The sequence below is a fragment of the Artibeus jamaicensis genome, unplaced genomic scaffold (assembly GCF_021234435.1).
Source record: "Artibeus jamaicensis isolate MK-2021 breed Jamaican fruit bat unplaced genomic scaffold, CSHL_Jam_final scaffold_1964, whole genome shotgun sequence".
Classification (NCBI taxonomy): Eukaryota; Metazoa; Chordata; class Mammalia; order Chiroptera; family Phyllostomidae; genus Artibeus; species Artibeus jamaicensis.
Window position 1 is genome coordinate 63,622,586 of NW_026522030.1, and position 19,987 is coordinate 63,642,572.

General features: G+C 40.7%; 2 protein-coding genes across 7 annotated transcripts in view; one reads left to right on the forward strand and one right to left on the reverse strand.

Annotated features, from left to right (window-relative positions):
* The window catches only part of MOB3B (MOB kinase activator 3B), a 193,526-nt gene that overhangs the window by 172,971 nt on the left and 568 nt on the right, over positions 1–19,987 (reverse strand). For 2 of the 6 annotated variants that reach the window (XM_053656119.1, XM_053656121.1), the window contains exon 2: positions 9,612–9,750. The exons of 3 other annotated variants lie outside the window; for them this stretch is intronic. The gene's annotated coding sequence lies outside the window, so the exon portion shown is untranslated. Of the gene's footprint in view, positions 1–9,611; positions 9,751–19,780; positions 19,861–19,987 lie in introns of all 6 variants that reach the window. One more of the 6 variants, XM_053656120.1, reaches the window with a different exon arrangement.
* IFNK (interferon kappa) lies at positions 14,585–17,081 on the forward strand. Its single transcript, XM_037151547.2, has 2 exons — positions 14,585–15,200; positions 16,821–17,081. The coding sequence occupies exon 1, from the start codon at positions 14,585–14,587 to the stop codon at positions 15,197–15,199; it is 615 nt and encodes a 204-aa protein (XP_037007442.2). The 3' UTR covers position 15,200; positions 16,821–17,081.

Here is a 19,987-nt window from a genome sequence, read left to right on the forward strand (position 1 = left end):
TTTTTCCAAACGCATCAGGGCAGAGATGAGCTAGCTGTTCATCAGCCTACTCCCTCTTCTTCCCGGGCACATGGCTGGACATTTCCTGGAACCCCTTGCACTTAGCTGTGACTATGTGACCAAGTTTCCACCAGTGGGATGTAACTGGAAGTGATGTGTGCCCCTCTAAGCCTAGCCCAGATAACGCTCATAGGAGCACCCCTCCAGCTGTTGCCATTTTGCCCCCACTTGTTGAAGAAAAACCCTAATACCTGCCACATGGAAGACAGCAGAGCCACAAGATGGAAGGCACCTGTGTCTCTGATCACTGCTTGAAAGAAAGCCAAGTCCCTCTGTTCAGAATGTCACATGCTTCTGTCATGTACGGGCCACTTTACTGTTTTGCATGTGTTTGTTATAGCAGCTGGTACCTGAGGCATCTGGAAGTCCTGGGGTTTTTCAAAATTATGAAGTGCTGATAAATTACAGTATTTGTAAAATTATCAATCTAGTCATTGTGTGCCAAATCAGATGCTAGCTCATAAAAAAACAATAATAAAAAAACAAATACTTTAGAACTAAGAAGACTAACTTCTACATTAGATAAACCATCAGAGGTGCCAAAAGTTTAAGAAAAATGTGGCTGAAAACCTTGAAATATAGAATCTTCATTTCATTTATTTATTTATTTTCTGACACAGAAGAATCTAGTATTGCTTGACTTAAGTGACAAAAACATCTTGATTCAGACTATTAAACACCACTGTTTCATGGGAGTATAGTTTGTGTCAGGTCATTAGTACAGACAGACATTTCTGACAATTAGACATTTCTGAGATTTAAAAAAGATCAATTCAAAAGAACTGGAGTTATTAGCTATAGTCTGTCATTTATATTTAGTAAATAACAGAGTGAAATCGCTTTTATAACTTCAGAATTGTATGATTATATGATTCATACATAATCATATGATTATATCATTCCATAATGATATGACTACAGATAGTATCTCCATGTTTTAAATGGATCATAAAATACATTGTTTTATTTAATTGCTAAAGTGTACAGGGATATGCATTTGTCCTGTGTATCCACAGGAAATGCATCAGGGGACATTTTCAGAAATTTAATCTTCAGGCTAACTCTGGGAAATTCAAGCCTCAACCCCAACCTAAGTCCAATTAAGTAAATTATTTATTTTGCTGTCCAAAGTGTAAGAGACCTAACCTAGTTTAAGGCCATACAGTTAAAGATGTAATGCCAAATGAGATTACTTACTGGTTATCAAAAATGACCATATAAATATAGTAAACACCTTATATCAAATGGATTACCAATGGCACTTCTGGAAAACTGCCTTTGATCATCACAGAAGTGAACCTGGACCCAAGTGCGTCATAAGTAACTTACTAAAAACATCTCTCAAATCAGTCTATTCTCTCCATTTCTACATTTCCTATATTTATTTAGATCACCCCTCTTTCCTGGCCTACTGAAATATCTGCTTTCAACCCAGGCTGCGTGCTTCCATTCTTGCCCTGTCTTCCAAATGTTCCCCTAGGGTCCCCAGAGTAACTTCTTCAAAGCACATACCCTCCTACATCACTTTCTTGCTTGAAATTCTTTCATGTGTCTTCACTGGTCTTAGAGTAAAATTGGCACTCCATCATGGCCTGCCATGCCCTAGTCAGTGTCAACCTGTCCTAGTACCAACCTCCTCATCCCCTCACCTAAACCCAGAGGATCTCCTTTATATTCCTTGAACATCCCAAGGTCTTTTCCATCAGGGCATTTAGACTTCAGTTCTCTCTGCCTGAAATGTTTTCCCTCCAACTCTTTATATTGTAGACTTTTCCTCATCCTTCAACACTCAGTTCAGCCATCACTTACCACGATGCCCTCTGGCCCTGTTTATTTCCTTCACAGCACTTACAGCACTCTATGATTTTAGTCTTTATTATCTGAAAATCTGGATACTCTTTGAGAACATAAACCTTTTTAAAAAATTTTTATTTACTTATTTTAGAGAGAGGGGAAGGGAGGGAGAAAGAGAGGGAGAGAAACATCAATGTGTGGTTGCCTCTCATGCACCCCCAACAGGGGACCTGGCCGGAAATCCAGACATGTGCCCTGAATGGGAATCAAACCCCGGCAACCCTTCGGTTTGCAGGCTGGTGCTCAATCCACTGAGCCACACCAGCCAGGGCTTTTTTTTTTCTTTTTTACTACCTTGTTTTAGGCATCATACGCTCAGAGACTGGTAGATACATGGATGGATGGATTGATGGATGGATGAATGAATGGATGAATGGAATGTCCCATGTACCATCTATAAAACCTATATTATCACATCTGGCAATAAGCATTACTGTCCGATTCCCTGCCCTTGTGGGGATGGTTATAGGGCAATCCCAATTTCTTTTTTATCTTTTAATTGCTTCTATTACTAAAAAAAGCTGTATTTATCTATTTTTTATTTAGCTTTCTGACTCTGTGCTTGTGCCTTCTATACTTTCAAAATGATTTTCTGCTCCTCACTGAGGAAAGCGCACTTGATCCTGTCATAGGCACATGGCACACATAGACCCACCATAGGCCCTGCTGACATGTTTTGTTGTTGTTGTTTGTTATTGTTATTTCTGTTGCTATTCTAAACAATCTCATTAGAACTTTAGGTCTCACAGCGCAAACTCTGCAAAGTCAGCCTGAGCATGTGACGGATGCAGATGTTGGTGCTTTCTCAATCTTCTTGGTAAAAAGGTAAACAGTTCTGCTTAGTTGGTTGGAGCACTGTCTCATAACCAGAAAATTGCAGGTTCGATCCCCAGTCCAGGTACATACCGGTTGATGTTTCTCTCTTCCTTTCTCTCTCTCTAAAAGCATTAAAAACATGGCCTCAGTGAGGAGTAAAAAAAAAGTAAACAATTTTATTACCAGGGATTCAGAACAGCCTAGTTATGTTATGTTATGTTATGTTATGTTATGTTATGTTATGTTATGTTATGTTATGTTATGTTATGTTATATAAGAGGCTGTACTGCAGGACAGCTTCCAATGGTAGGTCAAATGCTGGACCACTCTGAATGCTTGTAACACCATCCCTGAAAGTGGGAATCCAACTTCTATTCTCTTCATTCATCTCTCTTGGGAACACAGAGAAGATTTAGCTCTGGGGACATCCACATGGGCATTTTCACACAGTATTACTCTTAAAGGAAAAATACCAAGTCTTCAAAATAGATAATCCCAAAAGGATACATCTTAATATTTCATCATCTATAATATTTGGGCACATAACGCTATCCTGGCTTTGAATTTACTATCCAACTTATGAAGAAGCCCTTCAGTAAAACAAACAAACAAAAAAAATGGTATCTCAATGTAGAGCAAAACCACAGGCTACTTCCTTGGGTTTCTACATCTAGGGCTATGGCCTGTGCAAGGGAACAGCCAATGAACTCCAGGACTATGTGGAAGTCCAGTACCCATCTCAATTTTGCTTGTGGCGCTGGGTCAATATGACAGAATAGCTAGTTTTTCCTATTCTGACTAAATGGAGGAGAGTCATGCTCACAAATAGTTTTCCCAAAAGTTCCTCTGTAAAAATCATAGGAAATGCAGGACTGGATCTGGGCAGGGAGGCTGGAAATGTCAAAGCAGGCTGTCCGCACTAAGTGCCTCTGAGAATGCCAGCATGTGTGACCACACTTTTCCCCACTTTGAGCCACGATTAAGAAATGCTATCCCAATCCAGCTGAACTTATGAACTCCATTCTGTCACTCAACATGAGAAAACTCAACAAGTCCCTACCAAATGCTTGCCAAGGAACTGCACATTGGCAATGGGACATCCACCTACAAGTAGGAAGGCTACAAGATGTAGCCCTGCCACCCCTGTAGTGGCAGTAATGGTGTTACATGAATAAGGAAGTTACTGGGATCTTTGCCCCCAAAATCCCACAGGACTCTCTTCTTGAAGGCTCATAAGAAAAATTCTTCCGAGGACTCAGTACCAAGGAAAGTATTGCTTCTCCTGAGGATTTAGTTTTGTTCTGGTTTGTTTTATCTTTTGGATACTATGATTACTTTAACAGACTATGTTTCCTCTTTGCTTCTAGATAGAAGATTTGTGACCTTCTGCAGTGATGACAGTGAACATTATGACATGCATTCTTATGCTCTAACTGTACCCCGACTTCATTTTGTTTTCTTGCACTTGTTGCCCCCAACTCTGATTTAATTATTTTCCATTCTCTTGTGTATATTTTATAAGCTGCTTGAAATCTTTTGGGAGTAAAACAGGTTATTACTGCATAGATGTACACAGTGGATTTTACACCAAAACTTTTACAACCCTAGATCCTATAACAAAACAATGTGGCCTCAGACAAACCTAAGTTCAAATCCTGATTCTGTGCCTTTCCAGCTATGTGATCTTGGGCAAGTTATTTAATATTTCCAAGCTTTCATTTCCTCCTTTATAAATTGAGGATAATGACATTTACATTATATAGGAACTGTGAGAAGTAAAGATAATTTATATAGAGTTGGTACTTTGTAGTTACTAAATAAATACTATCCTTTATTATTATTATTATTATTATTATTTATTAATCATGCAAATTTTTACCAAAGAATATCTAAAGACAATGTCTGGAAGACACAGGGTCACAGACACAAGGAAAATGTCATGTGACTGTGAAGATGGAGATGAGAGTGCAGTATACACAGGCCAAGGAACACCAAGGATCAGCCATCACAAGAAGCTAGAAGAGGTGAGAAAAGATACTCCCTTAGAAGGTTTGGAACAAACATGGTCCTAATGACTTTGATTACAGCCTTCTAAGAGAACAGATTTCTATTGTTTTAAACCACCTAGTTTGCGGAATTTTTTTTACAGCAGTTCTAGGAAACTAATACATACTGCAATTCCTTTTCCAGGATACCACCCCCTAACTTAGACATTGCTCAAACACTAAAAAAAAATCATAAAATTTGGAGCATGTGAGTCTTCTGTCAGTCTAAAAACAAGCTCACTTAAATTTTTCTATAATAATGCCATTCTTGTTGTTCATAAATGTCAAGAAACCTTATGACCACATACAAGCTGATAATAGTTAAAAGAAGACACTGTCTTCATCCATGGAATGGTGGCAACTCCTTTTAAAATTATTTATCCTAAAACTTCCACCCAAGATGGAGGAGGCATAGGTGGGTACACTTTGCCTCCTTGTATAACTAAAAGAAGGTTGGTTATAACCAAAGGAAGTTTGGTTATACAACAAATTTAAAAACAAATATAACCAGAACTGCCAGAAAATGGAACTATACAAAAGTCTGACAACCAAGGAGTTAAAGAAGAAACATTCATCCAGACTGGTAGGAGGGGAGGAGAGGAATCATGGCAAGGCAGTGGATGAAGGACTGGGGCGAGCAAGGTGGCTGCTGGCAGACCAGCTGAGGCAGTAGCTAGCAGACCGGCTGGTCCCACATTTGCGTGCTGATAAACTAGGAAAAGTAACTGGGGAGTGAGACAGACCACAAAACCCAGGGTTCCAGTGCGGGGAAATAAAGCCTCGAAACCTCTGACTGTAAAACCTGTGGCAGGGGTGGCGGCAGGAGAAACTCCCAGCCTTATGAGAAACTCACAGCAAAATGGATTGGCCTGCCTGGGTGAATACCTAAGGCTTGGCCCCTTACTATGTATCAGGCACACTGAGACAAAAAAAAAAAAAAAAAAAAAAAAAAAAAAAAAACATGACCCAAATGAAAGAACAGATCAAAGCTCCAAAAATAGAAGTAAACAATGAAGAGATAGCCAACCTATCAGATGCAGAGTTCAAAACACTGGTAATCAGGATACTCACAGAAATGGTTGACTATGGTTGCAAAATAGAGGAAAAAGTAAAGGCTATGAAAAATGAAATAAAAGAAAACGTACAGGGAACCAACAGTGATGGGAAGGAAACCAGAGCTCAAATCAATGATTTGGAACAGAAAGAAGAAATAAACGCTGAACCAGAACTCAATGAAGAAACAAGAATTCAACAAAATGAGGAGAGGGTTAGAAATCTCCAGGACAACTTTAAATCTTCCAACATCCAAATAATATGGGTGTCAGAAGGAGAAGAAGAAGAGTAAGAAATTGAAAACATATTTGAACAAATAATGAAGGAAAACTTCCCTAATCTGGTGAAGAAAATAGACTTCCAGGGAGTCCAGGAAGCTCAGAGAGTCCCAAAGAAGTTGGACCCAAGGCAGAAAACACCAAGGCACATCATAATTACATTAGTCAAGATGAAAGAGGGGAAAATCTTAAAAGTAGCAAGAGAAAAGGAGATAGTTACCAACAAAGGAGTTCCCATAAGACTATCAGCTAATTTCCCAAAAGAAACCTTGCAGACAAGAAGGGGCTAAAAAGAAGTATTCCAAGTCATGAAAGGCAAGGACCTACATCCAAGATTACTCTATCCAGCAAAGCTCTCATTTAGAATGGAAGGGCAGATAAAGTGCTTGCCAGATAAGATCAAGGTAAAAGAGTTCATCATCACAAAGCCCTTATTATATGAAATGCTAAAGGGACTTGAAACAGAAGAAGATCAAAGCTATGAGAAGGAAAATGACAATAAACTCACAACTATCAACTGAACCTAAAAACAAAACCAAATGCAGCAAACTAAAACAGGAACAGAATCAGAGAAATGGAGATCACATGGAGGGTTATCGGGGGGGGGGGGGAGATACAGAGAATAGGAAGCATAAATGGTAGGTACAAAGTAGACAAGGGGAGGTTAGGAATAGTGTGAGAAATGGAGAAGCCAAAGAACTTACATGTATGACCCATGGACATGAATTAAGGTGGGGGAATGCTGGTGGGGGGTTATGCAGGATGGAAGAGAATAAAGGGCAGAAAAACTGGGACAACTGTGATAGCATGGTCAATAAAACATATTTTAAAAAATGAATTTGAATAATGAGGTAGGCAACTAACTTTCTGTGATAGTTTCACCAGTTCAAGAATGACAATACAATGTAGTTTTTTATTTCCCCTAATTCTCCTTGTTTCTACATTGTTGAAATTGTCTAGGAAACTAAGAAAAGCAAATATTTATGCTAGACAAGTGGACATCACTCCACTCTTGTTACTTCGTTCTGGACTCCAGGTGCTTGTGGATATTGTCCAGGAAGAAATCCACGTCTACTCACTAGGTAAAGAGGATCATTCTGGTAGGGATATCCTTCAGTGCCACAATCTGAAACACTATCCTCTCAGAAATGAAAGCCCTGTTAGGGTCTGAATGAACCAAGACAAACATAGTGGGGCAAGCACATAAATAGAAGCTCTTCTGGGAATCCCAAAACTCAGGGTAGGGTTTACTGATAGTTTGTATTTATTTATTTAAATACTTATTCCACCATGTTATCTCTTTTTATCAGGGATCGTTTTCTAAAAGCTCAAATTTCTCCTGTGTAGGAAGTTACTACGTGTATATCCCAAAGCTGGGCTATAAAACAGAACCAAGGATAAGTTTGTCCAAAGTGTCTCCCTGAGGATAGTGTGATAAAATGACAGCTACTGGGAGCACCTAATACAAAGAAGTGGCAATGGTGAGGAGTGTGGGAAAGGGTGGTCTTATAACCTCTCAGCAGATTTTCATCACAGTTTAATACCCAAATTTGAGAACCATAAGAAATCACACCCAGTCTTTTATTCAATAAGCAGTTAGTGTCTTAGGTACGAGATGCCATGGGAACAAAACTCAATAAGACACATTTCTTTCTTTCTTTCTTTCTTTTTAATCCTCACCTGAGAATATGTTTATTGACTTTAGAAAAAGAAGAAGAGAGAGAGAGAAAGAGAAATATCAATCAGTTGCCTCCCAAATGTGCCCTGACTAGGGATTGATGCTACAACTCAGGCACATGCCCTGACCAGGAATCGAACCCACAGCGTTTTTGGTGTATAGGATGAAGCTCCAACCAACCAGGCTGCCCACCAGGGCAAGACACAATGGATAGATCAATCTTGGATGTAGGTCTTTGGATTTCATGACTTGGAATACCTCTTTCTAGTCTCTCCTTGCCTACAAGGTCTTTTTCGAGAAATCAGCTGACAGTTTGATGGGAACTCCTTTGTAGGTGACTGTCCCCTTATCTCTTGCTGCTTCTAGAATTCTCTCATTCATTTTAATCTTGGCTAATATAATGATGATGTGCTTTGGTGTGTTCCTTCTTGGGTCCAACTTCTTTGGGACTCTCTGAGCTTCCTGGATTTCCTGGAAGTCTATTTCCTTTGCCAGATTGGGAAGTTCTCCTTTATTATTTGTTCAAATAAGTTTTCCACTCGTGGCTGTTCCTCTTCCCCTTCTGGTACCCTTTAATTTGGATGTTGGAACGCTGAAAGATGTCCTGGAGGTTCCTAAGCCTCTCCTCATTTTTTTGAATTCTTGGTTTTTTGTTCTTTTCTGTTTGGTCATTTTTTTCTTCCTTCTGGTTCACTCCATTGATTTGAGTCCCAGTTTCCTTCTCATCACTATTGGTTCCCTGTGCATTTTGCTTCATTTCACTTAGTGTAGCCTTCATTTTTTCATCTAATTTGTGACTAAAATCAACCAGTTCTGTGAGCATCCTGATTACTAGTGTTTTGGACTGAGCATCTGATAGGTTGGCTATCTCTTTGTTGCTTAGAAGTATTGGCTCTGGGGCTTTGAGAAGCTCTTCATCTTGAGCCATAATATTTTGGTCTGTTTTCGCCTGTTACATATGAGAGGCAGAGCCTTATATGTTCACCAGGGCGGGGCAACCCAGGTTGTTGGGTTATGACACTGTATGTGGGGGTGGGGTCAGGGAGGGAGCAATGGTGTTTGTTTTGCTCTCTCTCAGATTTGGTCCCCTCTGCTGCTTCCCACAAGCAAATTGGGCCCTTCTGGTGCTGGTTCCTGGATGTGTGGGCTTGTGTACCGTACAGGACCCTGTGGGTCTGTCTCTACAATGAACTCTCTGTGAGCCTGGGAACCTCTCCCGGCACCTCGACTCCTCAAAGTTTTTCCAATTGGCGCTTTAAGGCTTTATTTCCCAGCACTGGGCCCTGGTTTGAGTGGTCTGTCTCACTGCTCACTCCTTTGGCTGGTTTATCTGCACACGAATGTGTGACTGCGGTCAGCTAGCCGCCTTGTACCCTCACTGGGTCTGCTCGTTGCCACCCCACACCTGGGATCTGCCAACTGCCACCTGCGGACCTGGGTTGGTCCAGCAGCCACCACTTTTTCCTGCCATGACCCCTCTCCTCCAGTTGCTGACTCTGCCCCTCTTACTGGTCTGGATGAATGGTTCATTGTTGTCAGACCTCAGTACAGTTTTTCTCTCTGTTTTGGTTGTGTTCTGATTTCTCAATCTTTGTTGTTCATAAACTTGGTTGTGCGAGGAGGTACAGTATTTCTACCTATGCCTCCATCTTGGCCAGAATTTCTCTCTAGTATAGTTTTTTATATTCTTTCCAAATTATGTCATATATACAGTAACAGAGATATGCTTACACAATTAAACTTCGAAGCATATTACAATTTTTATAATTCTGTTTTGGCGATTTAAAATATATACACAAGTCCCCCAAATCCCAAGCTGCACATTACCCATGAAAGTGATCTTGGTCTCTCTTGATCTCTTTGGGGTCTGCTGGGCACTCAAGAGGGAGCAGCAAACAAGCCAGTTGTTGTACTTGCACTCACAGATATCAAACAAGAACACACACCAAACTGATACCTGTAGCACCTGCATGGGAGGACAGTGGCATGAGGTGAGACTGAGCTGGTAAGCCAAGCTTTCACTTTATCTGAACTGTTTGAATTTTTACAGTATGGACATATCCATGTATTACTTGTATAGTCATTATGTACTTCTATACCAGGTAGGTCATTGAGCGAAGAAGAGCCAAGAAGGGGACCACTGGAGGCTGATCCCAACATGGACCAAGGAGAATGAGAAAACTGCCAAGTTGTTAGATGTTGTGGGCCACTCTGGCTGGTTTTGGGAATTGTAACTCTACCCCCTGTGGCTAAGGATGAGCACCACAGGAGACAAGCTTTGTCTCTGGTAGCAAATGCTGCCTCAGTTTCCTCCCTGCCCCCAAAGCATGGTTGGAAGTCCTTGATGGGTAAGACCCCTCAGAGGAGGGGCAACCTAGGCCAGACATGATCACTTGGGAAGCCATCATGGAAGGACTCAGGGGGCTGCAGCAAAGAGCAATGGACTCTCACCCCCTGGCTTTGACATAGCCTGAGTCCCCATGACCTCTGGGAGAAGTGCTTCCTGGCTCTAATCCCTTTAAGCCTGAATACCTGTTGGGGAGAGGCGCAGCTCCTTGCCTTGCTAGAGCGTGTCCTTGGGAAAAATCTGGCATCACAAAGACTTCCTCAAAAACCTGTGAAATCTGCTCTACTAAGAGTGCTTTTCATTCATATGTTAAGGGTTCAAGCAGGAAACTCTAAAACTCTCTTTCTGACAGACTCTGACTCATAGTAAGCCCTCAGATTTCTTTGAAATGTTATCTACTGTTTGATCCTTGTTGCCCTGTATTCCTGTGTATTACAACCCAATAAAAGCCCTTGGAGGAAAGCGCTCAACGCCTTTTTCCCCTAAGAAACTGGCCACAGCTCAAGGCCTTTTTCCTCTGGGAAACTGGCCACCTCTCCTCCCCAAACAGATCACTATAAATATCAGTCATGTTTACTCTCATCCGTGGTACATGGGGGGACTTGTGAGGAAAGTTCCTCCCACAGTTAGAGCTTCAGAGTTGGTCTGAAGCTAACATAGCTGCACACAACTTCACAGTGACTGTTGTCTCCATGTCCTGTGGGAAGCGCTGCCAGGCATGGACACAAGACTTCCCATCTCTGATCTCCCTACTGGGCTTAATCATCTTCTGATCCCAAACAGAATGACTTACTCTCATGTACTAAGTAACATGGATGGATGATCAACATGTTATTCTCAAATGTTGATTTGAAACTAGTCTTTCCATGAACAGCAAAATAATCTTACTAGAAGATGCCAAGTGCCCCTGAGCTGAATCACAGTTATTATGTCTAGACTGAAATGTCTCATATCTGTTTTGTCAAACAAGTTGTGCCCTGTCCATTACTATAAACTGTGTAATCCGCATGGACTTCCCACTGCTCCACTGAGAACAGGACAGCCCCTGCTAATCAGATTTCCCTCTGAGGAAACCTTAGCCATGTAAGTAATCTCAAGACATGCTAGAGAAATAAGAACAGATATCATGCAAACATTAGCCATGTCCTCACATAGCTTACTAATGGCAGACTGGTCAGTTGTGACAAATTTTAGGGCAAAAATGTTTCCTTGCACTGTCATTCTTTTCAATTTTCTAATCGTAGTTTGAGATATATACAGACAGTGTGGCTTTTACAGAACAGAGGTATGACTAATGACTGATCATCCAGTAATGTTTTTGACCAGAGCCATTACATGTGAGCATACATGTATGTATGTGCACTGTTTTGCTCTAATATGACAGGGTCCTTCTTTGGAGCACGCACAGTTGTTAGCGGTATGTGCACAAGTAAAGCCAATGCATAGAAATACAAATGGAACATGCCTCTCTCTGCACAAGGCAGAAAGCTAACAGAGGAAAAGCCTCCTATAGAGAACTTCATATCTGAGTTCTGTTCTAAGAGGTCAATGGGAGCTTGCATGGTGGATAGGATTGCCAGGTAAAATAGGGGAAACCCAATTAAATTTGAATTTTGAATGAACAATAAATGATTTGGTAGGTACATCCCAAATATTGCATGGGTATTCGATATTTTTATTTGCTAAATCAGGCAATCCTAATGGTAGAAAAGGCAAAGATGTGCATGTCAATTATCTTTCCTCCATTGTCATGAGTATCTTCAACATCAGCATCAATTAACATTTACAGGCCATAGTGAATGAGGGCCATGCTTATGGAAGGCTATCCATCTCTCCTGCTACCAGAAACACTCAGAACATGCCCGCTTCTTCAATCATGACTCCTTGAGATTCTAGAATTCACCCTATTCCTCCTTCTTCAATCCTAGCCCATGACTGGCATGTGCTTGGTGCTAGAAATACAGATGTGAACAAGTGAGGATATGATGTGGAATGACTATAAAAGGAGGAAATTTGGGATGAGGGAAATAAATTGACAAAACTGTACATTGCAGAAAATATAGGAACTTCATGGTGATTAACAACAACCACTAGTTAGGAGTTGTTTTGTGAGGTATATAAGGAGGTCTAGCCCTTGATTTTACACTTTACTGAGGCTGTGTGTGTGTGTGTGTAATTATAAATATATGTGTATATTTATATTAACACATGTATTTTTAAATGAAAAGTTGCAAGAATAGTACATTGAACTTCCAGGTAGTCAATGTTATACATATCAACTGTATTGGAACTCGGTCATAGACAAAATTCACATTGCCTTTTGAAGTATATACTCCAGAATAGAAATGTTTAACTAAAGTAGTACTAGTCCCACTGAAGATGTAGAATAATTTTTCTCTTTTAATGTATCTTATTTTTAAAAGTTTGTCTTATTGAATAAAGAAATGCTTGCTGACTACAACAAACTTTAAAAACCTGGGTAAATAAAAATACAAAAATAAAAATCAACCATCATTTTTCCAGTCAGAAATAATGACAAAATATTTGTAGCACATATATTTCTAGGTGCTTTCTGCACTGATATCTATATTTTAAAAATATACAACATATATAAATATATAACAAATATGCTATTAGACTATATATACTACCATATAAGCTTGCTTTTAAGCTACAAAGTAAATCTATTCAAGTGAACAAATATGTTCCTACAATATAATTTTAATGCTTGTACAGAAATTTTAACCAATGAATTACTTAACCAAGAACATATTGCTAAACATTTGAATTGCTTTTCATTTTTTGCTGTGAAAAACTTCCTGACAGCTAAGTCTTTAAAGCCATTCATTATTTTCTCTTGAGCATGAATTCCTACTGAGAGAAATACTGAGTCAAAGATTATGTACACATTTAAGGCTTTTGATTCATGTCATCGTTTTGCTCTCTACAAAGGTTGTGTCAACTTAAACAGAAAATCCCTTTTCCCAATTATTTTTCCAAGTTAGTCATTCCACAAAATCTGTGAAATCAGAATTTATATATAGAGAGAGCATATAGAATAAAAACATGTAGTAAGTTTTCTTTTCATTGGAAACCGGTCCAAAAATTAGGATTTTAAGAAATCTCACTTTTCCACAATTAGCCTTTGGTACAGCCAACTCCTTTAAACAATAACATTTTAAGCCAATTTTTAAGGAAAGTCTGCCATACTTGTGGAACTATGGTTGCTTTGAATTCTAAAATGGCTTTATTAATGTATTTCTTTTTTTAAGATGATAATTAAACTAGCCTTATTTAATGACATTCCATTTCACATTCCTGGAGAAAGGAATCCATTTGCCTAGACCATAACTTGAAGGTTATTTGATCAAACAAAGGGAAAGCCATAAATGGTGGCTAGCCATCATTACCACAGAGATCTTAGTCCGGGTGTAAATAGCTTGGATAAATGAGTAATCATCTACTCACACACCTCCTCAGTAAAGAACAAACTGGAACAAACACAAATCTTTACAGTGTCAAGAACCTCCAAAGAAAAAGGAAAGATAGCCAAGCAGAAGTTTTGAAATACTATCTAAACCATATCTAAAAGTAAAGGAAATCTATGATACTATAAGAAAGAAGGCAATAGAGCAGAAAAATATTACTCAATATATAGAGTAATAGTAAAGGAAATCTATGGTACTATAAGAAAGAAGGCAATAGAGCAGAAAAATATTACTCAAAATATTACTCAATATTACTCAAAAATATTACTCAAAATAATTTCTGCCTAGAGGACTTCTATGAAAGATACCAAAGCTTATGAAATGCTAGGTGGGGGAGGAAGTGCTGACTCGGTCTTAAGTAAAAGCGAGGATAGTTGGGGAGTATCAACATTTTCTAAAAGCAACAGGAAACCTGGCTAGCTTAGTCTTCTGTTTGATAAGTGCCACAATCAATTGGCCAACTCTACTTTTTATTTTTTTTGAGATCCAGAAAAATCAAATAAAAGAAAAAATATCCAAATATAGAAGCTTAATTTAACAAGATTAGCCTTATCATCAAATAATCATAGTCATTTGGTCAATGTCTACAATTAACTCAGTGAAACAACATGTTTCGCTCTAGGGCCAGGTACAAAAATGAATTTTCTTAGAGGAATGCTTTCTCTTATGTAATTGAGTTGGGTGATATTCTGCATCAATCTTGTTATGATGATTCTGTAGTACTGGGAAGGAATTTCCAAAGTCAGCATAGTCACCCAAAGTTTAAAAAAAAAAAAAAAAAAAAAAAAAGCTCAGAGGTAAAGGGGCCAAAACCCTGAGAACCAGAAATTGACAAATGAGAAAACTCCTCCCTGCTGAAGATATTCAGGTGTATAAAAGGCACGCAACCGCACACTTAAGCCCTAGAACATTGTCGTCGTCGTCGTTCACCTTCAGTCTTGTGAATCTTTTGGCTCGGAAGAAAAATGAACACCAAGCCTAACGTGATTCGAAAGTGTTTGTGCCTTGTGGGTCTATTCATCACCGGCACCCTCTCTGTGGACTGTAACTCACTGCATGTTCACCTGCGTAGAGTCATCTGGAAAAATCTGAGACTTCTGAGCACTGTGAGCAATTCATTTCCTGTGGCGTGTCTAAGAGAAAACAAAGCTTTTGAGTTGCCCCAAGATATCCTGTCATATACCCTGCCTCTGAAAAGAGGCATCAAAGAAGCCTTTTATGAAATGTCCATGTTGGCCTTCAACATCTTCACTCCATCTACCTTCCAACCAATTTGGAAAGAGAAACACCTGAAACAAATCCAAATCGGACTTGACCGGCAATTGCAGTATCTGGAACAATGCTTGGAGGAAGAGAAGGAAAATGAAGACAAGAAAGAGGTGGGAGAGGATGGGATGAAATGCCTAGGACCTATGGTCCTCCAGCTGAACCACCTAGAACTGAGGAGATATTTCCACAGGATAGGCAGTTTTCTGAAAGACAAGAAATACAGTCCCTGTGCCTGGGAGATCGTCCGAGTGGAAATCAGAAGATGTTTCTACTACTTTCAGAAATTTACAGCACTCCTCAGGAGGAAATAAGGTAGATTTTTAAAACTAAAATTGCATTTCTCTCCAAACCTCCTTCCCCTTTATCTTCTTTTTAAGTTGCATTTCTCTGATAGCTAGTGATAATTGAGCACCTTTTCATGTGTCCCTGGATCTTCTGCATGCCCTCGTTGGAGAAATGTCTGTTCAAGTCCTTTGCCCATTTTTTAATTGGGTTGCTTGTCTTCTTAGAGTGAAGTCCTGTAAGTTCTTTGTATATTTTGGAGATTAAACTCTTGTCTGAGGTATCATTGGCAAATATGTTTTCCCATACAGTTGGATTTCTTTTTATTTTAATACTGTTTTCTTTGGCCATGCAAAAGCTTTTAATTTTGATGAGGTCCCATTTGTTTATTCTTTTCTTTATGTCCCTTGCTCTGGGGGACATATCAGTAAAAAAGTTGCTGAGTGAAATATCTGAGATTTTCTTGCCAATGTTCTCCTCTAGGACTTTAATAGTGTCATGGCTTATATTTAAGTCTTTTATCCATCTTGAATTTATTTTGGTGTATGGTGTAAGTTGGTGCTTGAGTCTCATTCTTTTTGCACATAGCTGTCCAGTTCTCCCAACACCATTTGTTGAAGAGGCTATTATTACAATAATTAAATAAATTTAAAAAAGAATTACTGTGCTATCTGTTAAGCCTGCTCTCGGCTGAACTGGTGGTTGTTTATGTAATGTTTACTCTCTTTAGGGTTTGGCCTAGCAACATCAGCCACATTCACCTCTCTAAGAAAGGTAATGCCAACATCTGCTGGGTGACCAAGAATTTTGTTACAAAGTCCTGAAGGCAGTTTTAGAGTAAGATTCCCTCTCCATCTTCTACTTTTTGTTCCTTTTCCTTTTGCTATTTTGTACTTGCTTTGAACCTCACCTTTGAAATTTACCAAGCCAATGGCTAGAGAATAAGGATCAGAGGATATGGATCCAAATGTAACAACACCTCAATGACTTAACCTTTCACTGCTGAGGTGTTGTAGTCTGAAATTCAGCCTGTTTCAAGAAATTATACAAAATTCCACAGAGTTAAAACCCTCCCTTTCTCCCCCTGCTTACAAAGAAAAAAAAAAGTTGACATTTCTGGTCCATTGGTTTCTCAGCTTGGTTTGTTTAAAATGATACAAAGTTTGTAGGATGGTATCTTATTATTTTAAGAAAAAGAATGAAGATCCACTCTTTCATATTGGTTGGATGAATTAGATGACCATTAAGCTCATGTTCAACCTGTGAGAGCCTATGATTCTAATGCAGAGAGCACTGTTCATTCCCAATTCGTATCATTTGATTTCTACAATCAAGGGCATGAAAAATGATGCAGAAAAGTGCAGTATCTGCCTTCATCATCTTCTGTGTCTGAAATGAAATGCCTACAGTCATCCTATAGAAGAATTTCACACTGGATTTTCCCAATTAGAGAATCACTTTGTGTCTGTTAGGGAAATTAGTTATTTTAATAATACATGACGTTTTAGCACAGATTGCCTTTTAAAAAGTTATTTTGTACCCAGATTACCTAGATTATTTACTTAAATTTTCTCATGTGGTCCCTCATCTGTATTATTCATCATCTAGCTGAAATGAACCTTTTCTTCATTCTCCTCCAACCCATTTCAGAATCATCTATCTACTTTCAAGCAAGAACATTGAAACTGAGGCTACACAAATTCACAAAAGAGGGTGAAATGTACCTGGTTCAGCCCCTGGAAGACACCTCCTGCTATTTGTTTTAACAGTGTGCTACTCTATTGTTTAGATTCAAGATTCATCCAAGTGCAGGACTCGAAATTCATAGCCAAACAGAGGAAGTCTTATGATAAAATGGAGGCAACCTTCAGTCAAAAAGTTAGAAGAAATGATTAAAGGATGAGAACAAGTTGTGGATCATGGTCTGCTGTCTATCCGTGGAAGGATCAGACCATAAAATGAGTTAGTATCACCTATTTAGTAACAACTGCTCATCAACAGAGTTGTTCTACATGGAAAACAAACAACAGCATTAGAAACTGTAAAAGAGTTGGGGCATGCAAGCTACTAAGCAGAAAGTATGCACTTGATATTTCCCATGACTCTCTCTAATAATGTCTTTGTGTGGCCTCCCTAATAACTCTACTAAGATCATGTCAGTTACCTTAGTAATTTATGTTTGTAGTCTTGCCAAATGTTTGCTATACAAGAGGGAAGAGAATTGGCACTTCAAGTCAGTAAAGATTGTCTGATTGTAGGAGCAGGGGCAGAAGTCAGAACAGCATGCTTTTACTAAGAACACTTCTAGCCACAAAGAGGAGAACATGTCCACTGAAAAATAGGTAAGGAGACAAACCGGCATCATTCCTAAGGAAGAAATACAAACGGGCAATGTGGAAAAGAAGACACTAAGATACTCCCTTCCCATTCATCTGGCAAAGATGAAAAAGAATGATACTCTAGAATGTGAGTAGGGTATAGTGTATAGGAAAAAATACTCCGCCTGTTGTTGGGGAGAGGGTAAACTGGCACATTTCCTCCAGGAATATAAGGCGATCTTTTTTAAAAACTGATTTTAGCAAAAGAAAAAGGGAGAGAGAAAGAAACATGGATGTGAGAAACATTGCTTGGTTGCTTGATGTACATAACCTGACAGGGAACTCAAACCCTGAACCGGCAACCTACAAATGTGCCCTGACCAGGAAACCAAACAGTGAACCTTTGGTGCAACAACGATGCTCCAACCAGCTGAGTCATGCTGGCCAGGGTGAGGGAGTCCTAAATATCCTAAAAAGTCAGTAACTCCTCTGACCCAGCTATACTATCTTCAGAAGTTTATTCCAAGGAAGTAATTGGTTAAGATTGTTTACTGGAGCCTTGTTTATAATAATCCTCTTCCTTTGTTTTCATTGTCACCTCTCTGTATTTTCTATTTCCTACAATAATTGGCCGGAGGGAGGCGGTATTGTTTAATTCTAAAATTAAAGAAACTTATTGTCTACTACAATTACCCTGTTTTCCTTACTGGGGTAGCAGCTGGGACCAGCACTGCCGTTTTACTTTGTTGAAGGTGCCTGTGGGCACTTCTTGAGCAACCCAGGTCCTTTTTGATGCTTCTCCCCTGTGACACCGCTGCTATTTTTCAAAGGAATCCTTCCTTGGGGATTATTTTCAAAACGAAGTATTTGTAAAGTGACTTCAGGTGCTTCAAAGACTTTATTTTTTCTTTCGTTGGTCCCACTCCTACTTGCCAGAAATTTCCGGAGAAAGTGCACTATGAGTCTACCTTCCTGATTTAGCACTCTCCCCTCTTCTTCATTAAGTGTAAGCTCCAAAGCCCTGTCAACTCAGGTAAAGGGTATAACCCTTAGAACTGCAGAGCCACGTGCACTTGAAATGCCTGAGTGGGCACACAGGTGGCAAGTGCTCAGATGAAAACTTCCTCCTTCTCCTGGCTCGGGGGAAGGATAGAGAGTAACTGAATCTCCTTGGAAGAGGGGCTGATTGGGGGGTACCCCACAGAAAAAGCTGGCGACTCCGGCTACCAGAAGGAATGCCACAGGTGCTCAGACTCACCTCCCCTCACAGGCAGAGCGATTTTCTGAGCACTATTCGAGGAGGACCCAGCTTTCCCAAAGTGGCTACTTCGTTTTTGCCCTGGTTTCTTAATAAATAATCCACAGTCACTAAGTACAGGTACTACATGTAAGCAATCTAATTTGTGAGAGAAAGCAGGGCAATAGGGTCAACTGTAATCTAACAGGCGCACAGCCACAGGGAAACTAGGGGCCAGTTCCGAGCCACCGGTTCCCAGGGCTTGGAAGCGTGAACACTGCCTTGGCGGAGTCTGCGCTGTGTCCTCAGGGTCCTTCTTTTCTAAATGCAGAGAGGGGGCCTGGGATTTAAACTCGGGGGCCCTACGCGAAGTCAGAATCCCACGTTCATTCTAGAGGGGGCCCACCTTACCATTATTTCTAGGCAAAGACTTGAGGCTTCCTAGCTTGTTTCCCTCACCATTCTTTTTAAGGCGACTCGCCGGCTCACCAGCTCTTGGAAACTCGCAGATCCCAAAACCTCGGCTTTCTGCCTGCCAGAAGTGCCCTGATCCTGTCCGGAGCCTTTAGGCGGAGATTGAAACCCTCTGGAACCCACCCAAGGATACCCTGGAACGGAGCGGAACCTGGCTTCCACTCTCTGCACACCGCACCCCTTTCAAATCTGCGCCCTTCGCGGTGTGCGTGGGATAAGATCTGAGAAATGCGCCCTGGGCCACAGGCAGCCGAAGAGGCGGGGCAGGAACAACTTTCCCTCCGCCCCGAAGCCGCAAGGCAGGGGTGGGGCGGCCGCGCTGGGGTCCTGCCCCCGGGCAGGAGCTGGCCGAGGGGCTGGCGTCGGGGGCAGGAGTTTAGGACCCTAGGGGCTTCTTGCTCGCCCCCAGCTCCGCCAAATGTTGGAAAGGCACACAATGGGGGAAGGCGGGGAGACAAAAGGCCATTCGCCAGGATCTTAATCCGCTGTGCCGCACGGGCCCCCGCAGAAAGGACGTCTGGGCGGGCTGAGGAGTGGGGTGGTCGGGAAGGTGGGTGAAGTTCGGGGTCTCCGGTACTTACTTGTCAGCCCTTGTACTCCTCCGAGAGGGGCCCGAAGGCAGGGAGGCGCAAAGGAAAGCTAAAGGGTTTTCACCTTTTTCCTGAGTAGAGGGAAAGGGAGGGGCTGGCATTCCAGACGTTTTGACAGTTGCGGGCTCTGGGGTTCGGCGGGACTTGCTCGTCCTTCACACACCTCCCCCCGCCCCGCGAGGCGCCAGCAGTTCGGGG

Bases quoted from the DNA above. Each gene is read 5' to 3' on its own strand.
- IFNK (XM_037151547.2), top strand. From the start codon at position 14,585: ATGAACACCAAGCCTAACGTGATTCGAAAGTGTTTGTGCCTTGTGGGT.